At 39.6% G+C, this 16,033-nt stretch overlaps 2 protein-coding genes across 4 annotated transcripts in view; one reads left to right on the top strand and one right to left on the bottom strand.

Moving 5' to 3' along the window:
• Nucleotides 1-5,191, top strand: part of scube3 (signal peptide, CUB domain, EGF-like 3) — a 75,249-nt gene extending 70,058 nt beyond the window's left edge. For both annotated transcript variants that reach the window (XM_076878695.1, XM_004546244.5), the window contains 7 exons: nucleotides 411-572; nucleotides 665-832; nucleotides 906-1,067; nucleotides 1,153-1,350; nucleotides 1,438-1,590; nucleotides 2,568-2,647; nucleotides 2,934-5,191. In XM_076878695.1, the coding sequence (XP_076734810.1) occupies nucleotides 411-572; nucleotides 665-832; nucleotides 906-1,067; nucleotides 1,153-1,350; nucleotides 1,438-1,590; nucleotides 2,568-2,647; nucleotides 2,934-3,086 (1,076 nt within the window). In that variant the 3' untranslated portion in view covers nucleotides 3,087-5,191. The remainder of the gene's footprint in view (nucleotides 1-410; nucleotides 573-664; nucleotides 833-905; nucleotides 1,068-1,152; nucleotides 1,351-1,437; nucleotides 1,591-2,567; nucleotides 2,648-2,933) is intronic.
• A 2-nt stretch (nucleotides 5,192-5,193) lies between these two features.
• On the bottom strand, nucleotides 5,194-13,002 carry LOC101465527 (membrane cofactor protein). Of its 2 annotated transcripts, none has more exons than XM_012917771.2 (11): nucleotides 12,895-13,002; nucleotides 12,604-12,801; nucleotides 10,255-10,354; nucleotides 10,102-10,175; nucleotides 7,501-7,719; nucleotides 7,185-7,379; nucleotides 6,401-6,497; nucleotides 6,064-6,137; nucleotides 5,790-5,969; nucleotides 5,515-5,700; nucleotides 5,194-5,426 (listed from the first exon to the last, which is right to left on the bottom strand). In XM_012917771.2, exons 1-11 carry the CDS (start codon nucleotides 12,947-12,949, stop codon nucleotides 5,404-5,406), a joined length of 1,401 nt encoding a protein of 466 aa, XP_012773225.1. In that variant the 5' UTR covers nucleotides 12,950-13,002; the 3' UTR covers nucleotides 5,194-5,403. The 2 variants fall into 2 exon arrangements, with proteins under 2 accessions (XP_012773225.1, XP_004546304.1); XM_004546247.2 differs by having other exon boundaries at nucleotides 7,185-7,376.
• Nucleotides 13,003-16,033: the final 3,031 nt, after the last annotated feature.

Below are 16,033 nucleotides of genomic sequence, written 5' to 3'. Positions count from 1 at the left end.
ACCCAATCAGACCCAGCCACAACCCTAGGAGATCAGCTGATTTAAGTGTCATCCAGTATCATGTGATGGCTCTACTATAATCCAGCTCTGCATCCAATTAGCAAATGTAATAAAGGACATGCAAGTTAAGCTGTTTTAGCCAATTGCTTCTGCCCCTGCAAGCTACTTTGGAACCCACTATCACCTGGGGTGCCAATAACAATAAAACAAAAAAAAAAAACTGTGTTCATCTGCTCTGGTTTGCTCTCCTCATGTGTTACAAAGATTAACCACCAGAATTAATAGAAATGATCCCAGATACAAATAACAAATGCATATTTTATCCATCCACGTTACACATTTAGTTAATGAGGAGTTATAGCTAAGTGTGTCCTAATCTCTAACTGAAGCCATTGTGGATGTTCTCTCAGTCAGATGTTTGCCAGGCTCTTACTACCACGGTGAGCAGGAACGCTGTGTCCAGTGTCCACCCGGCACTTTCCAGGAGAAAGAGGGGCAGCTGGCCTGTGACCTCTGTCCTGGAAGCGATGGCCATGGGCCTGTGGGCGCACGGAACATCTCCTCCTGTGCAGGTAGCCTTGTTTAAAGTCTCACGGACTATGTTAAACATCCATTTCTGACTCATTAAAAAGCCTGATCCCTGTGTTGTTCACATCAAATCCAGGCCAGTGTCCAACAGGGTACTACTCCAGCAGTGGATTCAAACCTTGCCTGCCATGTCCTCAGGGCAATTACCAACCAGATTTGGGACGGACCCTGTGCTTTCCCTGTGGGGGAGGTCTCAGCACCAAGCGGGAAGGGTCCAGCTCCTTCCACGACTGTGAAGTCAAAGGTCAACTTTTTATCTTTGCTGGGGGGAAGAAATCCAAACTTCTTCGCTTAATATTTTTACTTTTTCCCTGCAGTTGATTGTTCTCCAGGTCATTACTACAACACCACAGTACACCGCTGTATCCGCTGCCCTGTGGGGACCTATCAGACAGAGTTTAAACAAAACTACTGCATCTCCTGTCCTGGAAATACCACCACTGATTTTGATGGTGCCACAAGTGTCTCGCAGTGCAAGAGTGAGTATGAAAATGATTGTTTTGTGTTGTTCATTTTTCTCAGACATGGGCTTGAATTTAATTTGATATGTTTGTGTGCGTCTAGACAGGCAATGTGGCGGGGAGATGGGCGAGTTTATGGGTTATATTGAGTCACCTAACTATCCTGGTAATTACCCTGCAAATGTGGAGTGCATTTGGAACATCAACCCACCCAGCAAGCGCAAGATCCTAATTGTTGTGCCGGAGATTTTCTTGCCTTCAGAGGATGAATGTGGAGATGTGCTGGTTATGAGGAAGAACTGTAAGTGGCCCTCTTTCATTAGCTTTCATTGAAATGTAGTAATTTAATCACACTATAAACCTGGTCATTTTTCTTCTTTAATACAAGGGTCAGCTACGTCCATCACCACCTACGAGACATGTCAGACATATGAGCGGCCCATCGCCTTCACAGCTCGGTCCAGACGTCTCTGGATTAACTTCAAGTCTAATGAGGCTAACAGCGCCAGAGGCTTTCAGATCCCCTATGTTACTTATGATGGTATGAAACATTATCACTTTTCTCACCAGATGGCTTAGATTGTGAACTGTTATGTGTCTAAAATTTTTCTGACCTTAAAGGGTTGTTTTATAAAATAAATCTTATATAGTATTATTTTTAATAAACGTGGCAGGTGACAGTCTTTTTATTTTTGTCAGTGTAGCTGTGTAAAAACAACACATATTAGCTTTTTTTTTTTTTTTTGCAAAAAGATGGACAACATTTAATTTGAATGATTGGCTAATTATTGTACATGGAAACTAGTGCTGTCAGCGTTATTCTCGTTAAAATGACATTAACGCCATAACCGCATTAATGCGGCAAATCTCCGTTAGCTATTTAGCGCGGGTCGCCCCGTGCGTGGGGCTGCACAACGGAGATTTGCGGCGTAACTGGAGATTTGCCGGTTTAACGCAGTTATGGCGTTAATGTCATTTTAATGAGAATAACGCTTGCAGCACAAAAAACATATCTGCCGTCATGACTAAAATGTTACATATTTTGCACCAAAAACAGAGTGCAACTGTGGTGGACATGCAATTAACTGTTACTATTATATATTTGTCATCTGCTTTTAAATGATCGATTATTCAGAAAAACCAAAAGTTGTAAAATAGAGGAAAATATAATTTTTTATGGCTAAAAGTCCAAAGTACAAAGGAAAGGAATGTTACAGAGAGGCTGGAAAACGTGACTGCCTGACAGATTCATCAGTTTCTCTGCCACCCTGATGGCTTAGGTGTGTACCAAACACACACCTGCCTATGAATCACCTTTAATGTTACACTGTAGTTTCCCTTTACAAAAAGGTGACATTAAGTTGAGTCAAAGGGAGTTTTCCAGTATATGAATGAGTTTTTTTGCCATGTTTGTGTTTATTTTTTCACCACCTAACTTGTTTTGCATGACCTGTTTTCAGCATGCTATGAGAAAACAAGCAGTGATTATATTATGCGTTGTTGTTTTTATGAATTCAGAGGACTACGAACAGCTCGTAGAGGACATAGTGCGAGACGGAAGGCTCTACGCCTCTGAAAACCATCAAGAAATCCTCAAGGTTAGCCCAGCCCCCTTTTCTTTTTCCTTTTCCTGCTAACTGTATGCATCATTGGCATCATTCATTGTTGCGAAGGTGATTCATAGAAGAGGAAAGGTGTCGTAAGAATAAACAAAGCTGTTGTTGTGAGTCAGGCGGTGCGTTAATATTGACGAGATTAATGTTCTCTTACAGCTGCAATTTTTTTTCCAGTATTTAGCAACACCTTCAAATGTGATTAAGGCAGTAACTGAGAACTAAAGTGTGTTTCATTAAAGACTTTATACCTGTTGATTTTTCCTCACAGGATAAAAAACTGATAAAGACTCTCTTTGATGTGCTGGCTCACCCACACAACTACTTTAAGTACACCACTCGGGAGTCCAACGAGTTGCTTCCCCGCTCCTTCATCCGTCTCATAAGCAGCAAAGTCTCTGCTTTTCTGCGACCATACAAGTAAAAGCCACACAGCTGCCGACACGCCGGATCGCGACCCTCCCCCCCGATATCCCCCTCCATCTTATAGGCCACATCGCGCAACTCTCACAGGACTTAAAAACACGAGACATACTCTTACGTTTACCCTCTTATTTTTTTGTAGGCTTTGACAATAAACACTATGCAGACCTGAGAAATTTTCCAACACCATTTTTGTTTTGTTTTTTCTTTTTTGGTCAGTTACCATTCAGCACAGGTCTGCATTCCTGAGCTCAAACATTTAGTGGGGATATAGAGTATTGTGAGTGGGTTTGGTTTCTATTGTGTTGTGCAATGAAACCACACACACACAAAAAAAGAAAACAAACAATAGAAACGCCTATTTCAGACAGTAGGAGTGATGTTTTGTGCGTGCTGTCTGAGCTTGTTATTGTATTTGCTTAAATGAGCTCAACTCCTACCAATAAGTATGACTGTAAGTGTTGTGCAAGTGTTGTGTAACTCTGGTTCCATCTTCAGTGTCTGTGTGCTGTCCTCGAGGAGGAGCAGTTGTAAAATTCATGTCGCAGCTGCGGTCCAGCTCATTCAAAGCCCGACTATATTTGAGCTCTTAGAGCAGTTTCCAAGGGTTTTACTGTTAAAACAGTTATTCTCTGTCTGTTTAGACTGTACCAGCATTTTCCAACCTTCAGATTATTTCTGTTGCTCTTTTCCAAGCCAACTTAAAGCAAATACAAAAAAAAGGGTGGTTAGCTATTTTAGGAACGTGGTGGATATTATGAAAAAAGTTGTTGGGAGCCACAGAAATGAGATAATGTGATGCTTAGTGGAACATGTCTCAGAGAGAAAGAAATGTCTTTGAGGGACATTATGTTTGCTGCTTCTTTTAAAAGGTCACTTTAATTCTTCAGTCTCATTGTCTTTCTGATGTACGCTACACATTTATAATCTATAGGTTTAAAAACAAAGGGAAGCTCCGAATCTGATACACTATAGTTTCTACACCCAGGAAATTGATATTCCACCAGTTTTATAATTTGTTTTTATTATTTTTATTATTTTTTTTAGTCTTGTAAATAATGAAAATAAATTAGACGAGGGTTGAATTCTGTAATTACAATTTTCTTACACAGGGCCCCCAAAATAAATTTTTGCCCCTCATGTCCGACCCGCCAAAGTCCAAAGACACCCAAGACTGCTCAAATTTTATTCTGTCCTAAAGAAGACAGATCTTCCAAAGACCTCCCAAGAGAAGGCATGTGTAGTTGTCTTGGGCTCTAGATTTGCAGTCAGTCATTTCCCTTTATTTTAATACAGAGTGCAATGATTGAAAATGAATTCTTGGTTAAAGCCAAGTGTGACACAAAAACTTGTGAAATGTGTTTTGGGTTGTTTTCTTGTTGCGACTCCTTGTATTAAATGTAAGTCATTGTGAAGATATTTAACTTCTAAAATGTAACTACTTTTAGAAAAATGCATTATGTGTGGTGAAATGTAACAAAGGGGTGGCATCTTGGTGAAGTGGTTGGCACTGTCACCCCATGTATTTTAAGACTCAGACTTTAGGAGGACAAAGAAATTGAACATATTGGACTCAAATGCGATGTTGGGCCAAGTAACACAACTCGTCAGCTATAAAATCCTCACTTTATTATCAGCTTCAGTCATTGATTTATATCTTAAAATCCAATATGCAACTTCTCCATGCGCTCACTTGGCCCACGTTGCCAAAAACTGACCCATCCCACCTAAATCAGCTTGTTTCTTTTTTCCCTTTTTGCAACCTGATTTACTCCCCCCCTTTTAATTGTTGCCTTTTAAAATAAGAGTTTGCTATGATGTATCGGAGTTGATAATGATATTTGCACTTGAATTGTTATTGCTCATGTAAAGAAATGTCTGGATTTTGTATTGTCTTTTTAAAATGAATGGAATTGGTGTTCTTGTTTTCTTGTAGCTTGTTTGTTCATGAAATGCTCACTCACCGTTTAGTCTAGAGATGATACACATAACATTATCAACTGTAAGGAATAAAAAGAAAAAAACCCAACCTATGTACAGATGTGAATGAAAAGTTTGTACCTGTTCTTGCCCAAACGCGTATCGAAATAAACAAACTGTACTTCAGCTTCATTTAAAACATGTTTTAATGTCTGTATAGTAATGTATAATACATTTTTAGGTTATTAGGTATCCCAAATGGCTTAGGTTGATTTTAAATAAGTTGCATTTTGGTAAGAATGTAATGTTAGCTTAACTGTTTTCATCCATTGAATGCTGTTAAATAGTTTTGACAGATAGCGCTGAATATGGAAGGTTAAGGTTTGAGAGCTGGGGAATTAGCCCCACTGGTTGACAAAACCTGGGGAGGGAAAAAAAGGCAATCATAGTTTTAGTGTGGGAACAGTACTTCAGGTTACTCATACCAGGAAAAAGTACTGATTACTTACGTCTGCGTTGACATTTGGGAAGCTCAGGTAACCATCGGCCATCACGTTCACAGTACACTGTACCTGGCCCACTCATGACATAACCCATGTTACACTGAATATATATAGTGGCCCTGTACTGAAACTTCTGATTGTGGTTTCCTGTCCAGTAAGCATTAGGCACATTTGGTGAAGGACATGTTATTTCTGTGGGGGAAAAAAAAAGAAAAGAATTCAACTTTAATGATTATTCATAAACACAATAAAAACTACAATCTGCTCTGTCAGAATATGACCTTTGCATTCTGGTGCAGGTGCACTCCATGTCCCATGTTTAGTACACCAAATCTCCCTTTCTCCAACAAGAGTTCCTGCACGACACGAATAGCGAATAACACTCTTGTATGTGTAAGGTTCATGTTGAAGGCCGGTTATTTCTGCGTTGCTCACTTCAGGAGGGTCCTCACACACCGCAGCTGCAAGAAATACAATAATTTTAGGATGCTGAGATTCAGGAAAACCAACTGACATCTAAAAGCTGTGGTGTGCTTGTGCGATAGGCAACCTAACCTTCACAAACAGGGTTGCGTCCGCTCCAGCCGTTATTCATGCAGTGTCTGGTTGCACGTCCCACAAGCATGAACCTAAATGTCAGGAAATGGGTCGCAGAGTTCATTTAAAGACCACATCTTCGAAATGATTTCTAAAATTCCACTTCTACATTGGACACAGTGAGTAACTCGATTGTATGTTATGTTACACAATTGTAGAATAACAATTGTGACTCGAGTACAGAAAACATTTTGCGAGTAATAAATGCAGAAGTTCTGATAACTCCAAAAGGCTGAAACCCCTTTTGTTTCAAAGTTGCATTCACTGAGAATGCAGGAGGTTTAAAAATTCTTACCCCTCATCACAGACGGCTGTAGCGGTATCTCCAAATTCTACTCCAGTATATACAAACTGTCCACTCTGAATATCTCCAGCTGAGCCACAAAGCTTTCCTTTACAGCCAAAGAACAGAAATAATTTAACATGACAGTACTGCATTTCAAGAATTTTTATTGTAATGAGGAGGCAAGACAAACTATCATCATCATGTGGTGCTGTCGTTTTGGATAACACATTCATTCATCTCACCATGGATAAGTTCAATTGAGCCTCAAGACTTAGTCAAATGAGATAATGCAGTAATCCTGTCCAATTCAAGGTTACTCTCAGTGGTAACCCAGCCTAGACTACAGGGTTTTTTTTTAAGTATGCAATAGAAATGCAATGTTTTAAGCACTCCCCACAGGGTGATACCATGGTAAAATGTAAATGCGTGGAAAAAAAAAAGTAAAGCAAAGAGGCTTAAAAATCCATATTATATGATCTAAATCATTCCACTGTAAGAAAAGTCAACTCCAGGTGGTAGAGGTTTGTCCAGGACTCACTGTTTAGTGTTTCCGGGAGGATATTTGAAAACAGATATGGAGTGAATTATTTCTGATTTCTGAAGGGCCACTAAAATCCTCTGATGGACAAGGGTGCAACTTACAATTTAATTGAAGAGTGTTACATTAATAAATGCTATTCTAAAATATATTTTTTTATGTCAACAATAATCCTATCCTGGTCATGGGATAAAATGTGGAAAAACTAGGTTTTAAAAAAAGACTTGATCAAAAAGAAATATCAAATATACTTACGCTCACACTTAAGCTTCAGTGGTGTCCATTTCCCATTAATACAGAGGCGAGACTTTCTGCCGCCTGCTGCAACGTATCCAACATCACAGTTGTAATAGACCTTTTGCCCAGAAAAGAAAGATGTCTTTGTAATGAACCTGTCAGCAAGGTGGACATTGGAGTTGCTGACAGCTGGTGGCACATCACAGCTACCTGCTGAAAACATTTTCCACAGGGGAAGATATCACTTTAGTTTTAGCAAACTCAGATGAAGGCCATTTTTCATAGTGCTAATGCAGCGTAAGTGGCGTATCAGGTAAAAATATGAACCCTTTACCAGGTGATGGTTGAATTTTATCATCAGGTATGGGAACACATTGAGGAGGTTGAGGCTTCCACTGGCCACTGGAGTCACATGTGGTCTGCTGAGCTCCATTCAGCTGGAAACCCTCACTGCAGGTGAAGGTCAGGTTCTCTCCCACCTGGTATGCAGAAACACCTCCAGTTCTCTGCACAGAGTTGGCTACTTCTGGGGTTGGGCAGGTGATGCCTCCCTCTGATAGTAAAAATAAGAAACATTTATTTCATGTCTTAAGTACAAGTGAACAAAGGTTAGAATTTAATAAATCTAAATACTTATTTTAGAAAAACTGGCTATACACTCACTAAACATGTTAGTGAGACTGAAACTGTCCTTTCCTAGTGTTTCACCAAGTCTCACAGGCAAACCAGATCACCTTACTAGTACTGCGCTGAAACCATTAGCCTTCAGAACTGCTCTAATTCTCTTTTTCATAGATTAAATAAGTTAAATGAAAAAAAATTTTCTTAGATTTTGGTCCATGCTGACATGATAAGTGTCCCATAGTTACATAACCATGATGTGAATCTCTTGTTCCATAAAATCCCACAGGAGCTCTGTTTGAGATCTGGTGACCATGAAGGCCATTTAATCACAGTGAACTCATTGCCAAAGCCAACAGAATATGGACCACTGTCGTCATAAAGGGATAGACATGGTCAGAAACAATACTACAATAGGCTGTGGTGTTTAAACAATGCCCAAATAGTACTAAGAGGCCCAAAGTGTGTCAACAACATATCTCCCACACCATTACATTAACTACAGTCTGAACTGCTGTCACAAGGCAGGTTGGATCCGTGCTTTGATGTAGTTTACACCAAAATTCTGACCCTGCTATCCGCCCTAATCAGTCTGTCAATCTCTTGCTCCTTTTCCCCCTCACTTGTGAACAAGGACCCAAGATACTTAAACTCCTCCAGTTGGGGGAGCAACTCTTCCCTGATCCAGATTAGCTGGAACCTCATCATCTGCAAAAAGCAGAGGAGATCCTGTGGCCACCAAAGTGAAAGCCTTCCACCAACTGGCTCCACCTAGAAATTGTACACAGTTGTACACAGACTGAATAACTCAGCAGCAGGCCAGCACCCGATACTCCTGAAGCATCCCCCACAGGATACTGTGAGGTATGCGAATAAATAGCTTCTCCAAGTCCACAAAAGTACACTGGTTAGACAAACTCCCATGCACCCTTAAATACTGTTGAGAGGATAAAGATCCACTGTTCCACAACCAGGACAAAAACCACATTCTTTCCTCCTGCATTTGAGGTTTGACTAATGGATGAACTCTCCTCTCCAGCTCCCTGGCATTGATATTCCTGGGGAGGCTGAGCGGTGTGATCCCCCTGTAGTTGGAACACAGTCTCCGGTCCTGTTTCGTAAAGATTGGAACCACCACTCCAAGGTCAGTCCAGGGCCACCGTCCAAGATTTCCACATGTTGATGCTGAGGCATGTCAAACAAGACAGCCCTACAACATCCAGATTATTTAGAAACTCCGGTGAACCTCATCTAATGCAGGGGCCTGGACACCAAGGAGTTGTTTAACTGCCTCAGTCACCTCACCTCTGGTGATAGGCAAGTTGTCCCCATCATACCCAGAATCTGTTTCCTCTACAGAAGACATGCCAATGGGAGGAGGTCCTCTAAGTATTCCTTCTACTGCCCGACTATGCCCTCAGTTGAAGTCAAAAACACCCCACTCACTCTATACACCATGTGAGTAGAGGGAGTGGGGAGCTCCAATGCTTTCCCCTGCTGAATCACATGATAGGTTTTCCAGAGTTGCTTCGACACCAACAGCAATTGTTTCACTGAACTCCTCCCACACCTGAGATTTTTGCTTTAGCTACTGCCTGAGCTGCTTTCCACTTAGCCTGCTCCTGTACACCCACCACCTACAGGGGGAACCTTGCTATCGAGTCTGGCTATTGGGACATAGATTGTCACCTCTCTGGCAGGGAAAGTGCGTTGTATGAAGTTGAGAGATATCGGTTAGATATATTTGGGTTCATACGTCACATACGTCAGGCTCTGGAAACAGTTTCGTGGAAAGGAGCTGGATTGTTCCAGGACTGTGCCTGGACTTGCCCTGAGGCAGTGGGACTGTACGTTGGGGGTTTTGCCGGTGGATGACAGGGTTGTTTTCTTGGACCTTCGGGTCGGGGAACGGGTTCTGACTGTTGTTTGTTCTTATGCTCCCATTGACAGTTCAGACTACCCAGCCTTCTTGAATTTACTGGGTGGAGGGCTGGAGTGTGCTCTTCAATTATCCTTCTGGGAGTCTTTAATGCTCACACACGCAATGACAGTGAGACCTGGAGGAGCATGATTGGGAGGAACAGCCTGCCTGATCTGAACCTGAGTGGACTTCTGTGCAAATAACAATTTGTCCAAAACAAACATGGGAAATTTGCTTCAACTGAGTTAAGAGATTAAACTCCCAATTTACATAACATTCAGGGATTAGTTACGCATTAACACTACCACTTAAAGCCACCCCTTACAGTTTCACAACTATTGGGTTTCCATTTACAAGCTAGTTCGAGTACTTCAATGTACCACATCACTGTACCTTCACATGATGGGAATTCACCAGCCCATCCAGACCTTTTGCATATCATGTAGTTCAGCCCTTTCAGAGTGTATCTGTAGATAAGAGATGCAGTCAAACACCACTTGAAAGTCTTATTCTGATGTTTTAGGAGTTCTTCAAAGTAAAACTTACCCCTCATTGCACACAGCAAAAACCTTCTCCCCGATGTATGAATTCCCTTCATACTGGAACTCTCCATTGGGTAGATCACCAGCATTGCCACATGATATCTCTGTTAAATGCAAGATAGTAAGCGTGTAAATGACACATTACAGTTTAATTTCTAGATGGAAATATAAAAGCCCACAACCAAGGCTGATTTCGCTGGAATGTTTTATGGAGGTCTAGAAAAAAAACCGGAACATGTGAAGAAACTGATACTGTAGAGGACTTGTCATTTGATGCTTGTCTGAGGTTAAGAAGCCCAGAACTGGTCTTGATACCAGCAATATAAAAGAATTTTAAATCATGAAATGATCATTTATGGTTAAAGAGGCTGCAGAGATCAACTGTAAAACACAGTTTATCCTTCAAGCCAAAATATGTGGTGAACTACAAGCCTATTTATGGGGAAAATGACTCAAAAAGAGCAGAGTGATGAATCATGTAAGTTACATTCATTTTTCTTCAAAGAATTTTCACCCTCAGTTGATAATCTGACAAAACGTATTTCTTTAGTTTCCTTTTGCTCTGTTAGCACCATCTTGCATCTTGTAGTTTGGCAATGATTAAAATCTGTTCCATTTTTAAAAAGGCCATTGATTATGAAGACAGAACTGCATTAATCAGTTTGGTTGTAAAACAGAGGCAATTACATTACTAGTACACTATCTCTTATAATCTAGTTAAAAATTAGTTTGCAGTATGGTTATTTAGACCGGCACGTGACTCTCAAACCAAAGAAAGCCAAAGAGATCATGCCCCACATTTTTTCTAATTCACAAAGTTTTTGTTTCCTTAACTGGGTAACTTAGCATGCATCTAGACATTTATTTTTCTTAATTATTTAGTAAGGGAAAAAAGTTATTCAAAGTAAATTAAATGACTCTATTCAACTGATTTAGACTTGAAAAATGTGAATCGACCTTTAAGGCTGTAAGAAATGTTGTTGTCAGTAAATTTCCCAAACCAAATTTATGTTGTTTGGAAACCAAAAGAAAAACATCGAAGTAGAAATATGTGTGGACAATGTATATTTAGAAAGAGTAAATGAAATAAAATTTCTTGGGGTGATCATTGACCACAAGCTCTGTTGGAAGCCACACATTACTTATGTTCGGGGGAAATTGGCACGGGGCATTGCCGTCCTGGGGAAAGCAAAGCATATGTTGGATCAGAAAGCACTGCACATTTTATACTGTGCTTTACTACTGCCATATATGAGCTACTGTGTAGAGGTCTGGGGAAACACATACAAAAGTAACACACAAACAATAACTATAATACAGATAAGGGCCATTAGATTAATAAATAATGTAGGGTACAGGGACCATACAAATGCACTCTTTGTCAAAATGCAAGCTATTAAATTCCAAGACTTGGTGAAGCTTAAAACAGCGCAAATAATGTATAAAGTAAGAAATAAATTGCTTCCCAAAGAAATCTGTAAATTGTTCATAGAAAGAGAAGGTGGGTATAACTTAAGAGGGAAATGGAATTTAAAAATACAAAGTGCTAGAACAACTTTAAGAACTATGTCTATCTCAATTGCAGGAGTTAAATTATGGAACAGTCTAACAGAAGAAATAAAAGACAGTCAAAACATAAAACAGTTTAAAGTAAAATATAAAAACCTAATTTTAAATAAGTATAAGAATGAAGAAAACGGGGTTAACCCAGGACGGTAATGTTGCTGGTAATGGTGTTGCGGTTCTTTTTTGTTTTTTTGTTTTGTTTTGGTTTGTTGTTTTTCCATAACTTGTGTATCTGCAAATATACACATTCTGTATTTTTCATATGCAAGAAACTATACTGTGGTGGGGCTTGCTAATTTCTTGTTTTTGATTTATGTATGTTATGTTTTGTTTTACTTCATATGTTTCATATGTTGTTTGTTTAATTTAAGACAAAATTTTTTTTAAATGAATGAGAGGTAAAACTTGAGGGGGTAGGGACAAATAAGTAAATACTTCAGCCTACTCCTTTTCAAACAAATAATGGAATGATATTTTGTAATGATTGTGAAGGCACATGTTTGAAATGTTTGAAATAAAAATGAACTGAACTGAACTGAACTGAACCTGTGTGCATTCTGACTTCTTTTTATGAACGACTTTTTTCTTGATAATTTTTTTTTACTTGTATATCTATTAAACACCTTCCCCAGTAGGGGGTGTTAGCGGGCTTCTGCGCTGCTTTAAATCCATCTAAGTAAATTACAGGTCTAAGAATATCTCAGTAAACAGGCTGCTGAGTGAAACAACACGCAAGCGACTCTTTTTTTTTCCGCCCTTGAAAACAAATAAATGGTCAAATTCTTACTTTCGCATTTTAAAGTCAGTTTGGTCCATTGTCCATCAACACACTGCACAACCCTGCTGCCTCTGAAAGCAGTGAAGTCGTCGTCACAGCTGTAGTAAACTTTCTCGCTGTGGCTGAATTTCTGTCTCCTGGCATATTTCGTCTCCAGTTTGGTGTTCGGGTATTTATCTGGTGCTGAACAATCCTGTGATACTTGACCTGTATTTTTGGGAAATCATACCATCAGTTTTATAAATAAATACATCATTTACATGATATACGAAAATAATAAATGAACAAATCACTATTTACCTGAAGCCGGTGAGGCTAACATGAAAACCAAAATACTCCAACCGACAGTCCTCATGTTGTCTTGCTTGTAGGCTGTCCTTAGAGGCAGATGCCAACAGGAGGATCAAGTGAAGCAATTTATAGAGGAAGACTGGGACAGCCCATCAGGGAATGGGCATGAAAACATAAAGCTGTACTATAAAAAAAAAGTCCTATAATCTTCATTTTAGTATCTATGATTTAATCCCTGAACAGCCCAAATACAGCTCACGCGTAACAGTAATATCTATACATTTTAAGCAGGAGCACAGGTTTATTTTTAGTGAGTAGGTGGTTATTTGCTTATTCATCGTGTAAGATTAAAAAGAGATGAAGGTTCTACGAGGCTTTAGAAACAGAATAAATTTATAATGGGCTTTCATAGCAAAAAAGGATTATTCCAGTATAAGAATGCTATTTAAACTGGTTTAGTTAATTTGGTCCTCTAATATGACCTGCACCATATCCTGCCTTTACAATATTAATATACAGACGCTATTTTTTTGGAATTGAATTTAACTGTATGACCATTTTAATCCTGCAGATGAAGCTGACATTGTGTTTCAGCTGTTTGTCGTGTTACAGACTTGACCTTCTTTTATTCTGTGTAATCCATTTCAATGCCGAGGTGATCCAGTCGTGATTTAAGACTTCCAGCAAATGGCAGTTCACAGACGTGATAAAAGACGTAACAAAGTATTTTTATGTAAGCACAGACACCCATAATAACAGGGGAGCCATGACGTAAAGTGTGTAAGAAGAGTGTGGGTGAGCGAAGGAAAATCCGGCAAAGTCACTATTGTAGCAGCAACAACAGATTCCTCTGAAAGCCACAAGCAGCCTCTCCCTTTCCAGGTGCAGCAGAGGTTGTCCTCATAATCCAAAGCAGTTCAACACCAACCAAAACACCACCTTTACAAAATGATCGTATAATGTGTCAACAACAGTTTTCCTAAATGTCCTGGAGATCATCATGATGATTGATGTTTTTTTCTTTTTTTGGAAAATGTGAGATGAACACTTGTGTGTTTTTTGTTTGTTTGTTTGTTTTTGGTCAGCTGTGGCTTTCACCTTGGAACCTTACCATTTTTGCCCAGTCTCTTTGTTAGCACCCCATTATGAACTCTGACCTTAACTGAGACAAGTGACATTTTCATTCCCTAGTTTTTTTGTTTTTGTTTTGTTTGTTTTTTAGCTCCTGGATGAGTCATTGATGAATTAATAAATGCAATTGTTAATAATAACAGTTAATAAAATCAATTGCCATTTAAAAACTGCATTTTTACTTAATTTATCTAGTCTCATCTGAAATGAAAAGACTTTGTGCGATGATTTGAAACATGTAAGTGTGACAATATACAAAAAAGGGGAAAATGTTTTCTCAGAGAACTGTATACAATGGCTAAATTTATAGAAGGAGAGTAAAATTTATATTTGAAAATCTGCTAGTTTGGAACATGTTTTAATTATTCCCTCCTGCATAGGGAACCAAAATTAAAAATTTCAGCAACTCTAATAATGGTTATGAAACTCAGGACATGCTGCTGGTGGTGGTAGAGTTAGAGGTCTGAGCATAGCTGGACCGGCCATCGGGCATACCGGGCATTTGCCCGGTGGGCCGCTGGCGATTTTTTGTTTTTATGGGCCGATCGATTTTTTTTTTTTTTTGGAAGGGTATAAATAATGAAAGGTGTTGGATTGGCCAGTTGGTCATGATTGACTCTGGGCTGGACCAATTACAGCCGAGGAGGTCGGATGCACCCTCCCCCTTGTTTAGCAATCTTATAGACGAACTAAAGAAAATGGAGAACAAAAAAAGGAAAGAAGGTGCAGAAAAAATTAGGACCAAAAAGAAACGAGCCCTTCAGGCAGACGCTGCCAAATGTGTAAAAATAACTGAATTGTTTGGCGGTAGCTATGGCATAGCTTCCACAGATTTAGCAACATCAGCAAGTGGTGGAGGCCAGCAGGTGGATAAGGGAAAGGGGAGGCAAGAGGAGGAGAGACCGAGGCGGCCGCCGGTCATAGTGGCAGAGGAACTGAACTTCAGGCAAGAAGTTATGACCTGCTGTCTGTGTCAGATATAAACCAAGTTTAGTTGTAGTTTGTTTTCGTTGTGCTGACTTTTTACAGGCGCTTAGAATAACTGGTACTGCGTACTAGCTAGCATGATGGAGTTTATATACTGCTGGGCGGGTGCTATGAAGTTACTGATAGTAAATTTTATTTTATGCTTCAGGTTAGTTTCTCAAACTCCTCAAAATCTTAACAAATTGTGCCAATCCTTACATGTTGCACCAGGCTGATTTATCATCTAAAGTGGAGAAGTCTGTGACAGAGGAGACAGAAGAGCAGCAGAGAGAGATGGAGAGATGACTTCATGTCATCCATGAGGGATGCATTTGACATATGTTTCACATATTATAGCCCAACAAGTTACTCATAGCAATTTAAATACCAGCAATCAGTTTTTGGTAGACTTTTTGGCACAACACCGGCTATTGCAGTTAATAATACAACAGCTTCTTGCCATTTTTTGTGTTTCTTTTTATCGCTGTGTAACTGAGCTCAATTGAAAGCCTGCATGCGCTAGTACCTCTTGCCACAAGTTCCCAGAATCCTTTGCGGTTTTACCCCTGAATGACGTCACATTTTTGGTGGGCCGGTCTCTAGTCAAAATGCCCGGGCCGATTTTTTGTCCCAGTCCAGCCCTGGGTCTGAGTCACTATAACTGACTGTGTATCAGTTATAGTCAGTCAGTTTTGGCATTTAAAATTGCAACTTTTGCAGCAGCTACAATATGATTCTGTGGAAAAGTCACTCCATATTTCTTCATATTTTGATTCCAAGAAGCCAAACCTTGTAATTTTCTCTTTTCTTTCAGTCCAGTCCTTGTACCGAATTATTTTCAGAGGAATGATTTTTTAACACTTGAACAATTTAAGCATACAAAAAAACTAATGATGAACTAATGTTGTGCGTCTATCTTTAGAGGCTTGCTCTCCCACTCTAGCACACAGACACACACACTCATCATATTTAGTTGTTCAGTTGTTTCAAACTCCTCAGAATGGCATTTTTCTCCTGCTCCAGGTCCTTGATAACCAAACTGCTTCCCCAA

Source organism: Maylandia zebra, linkage group LG20 (genome assembly GCF_041146795.1).
Source record: "Maylandia zebra isolate NMK-2024a linkage group LG20, Mzebra_GT3a, whole genome shotgun sequence".
Classification (NCBI taxonomy): domain Eukaryota; kingdom Metazoa; phylum Chordata; class Actinopteri; order Cichliformes; family Cichlidae; genus Maylandia; species Maylandia zebra.
Note: the sequence above shows the minus strand (reverse complement) of the source record. Positions and strands in the feature narration are given on the sequence as shown.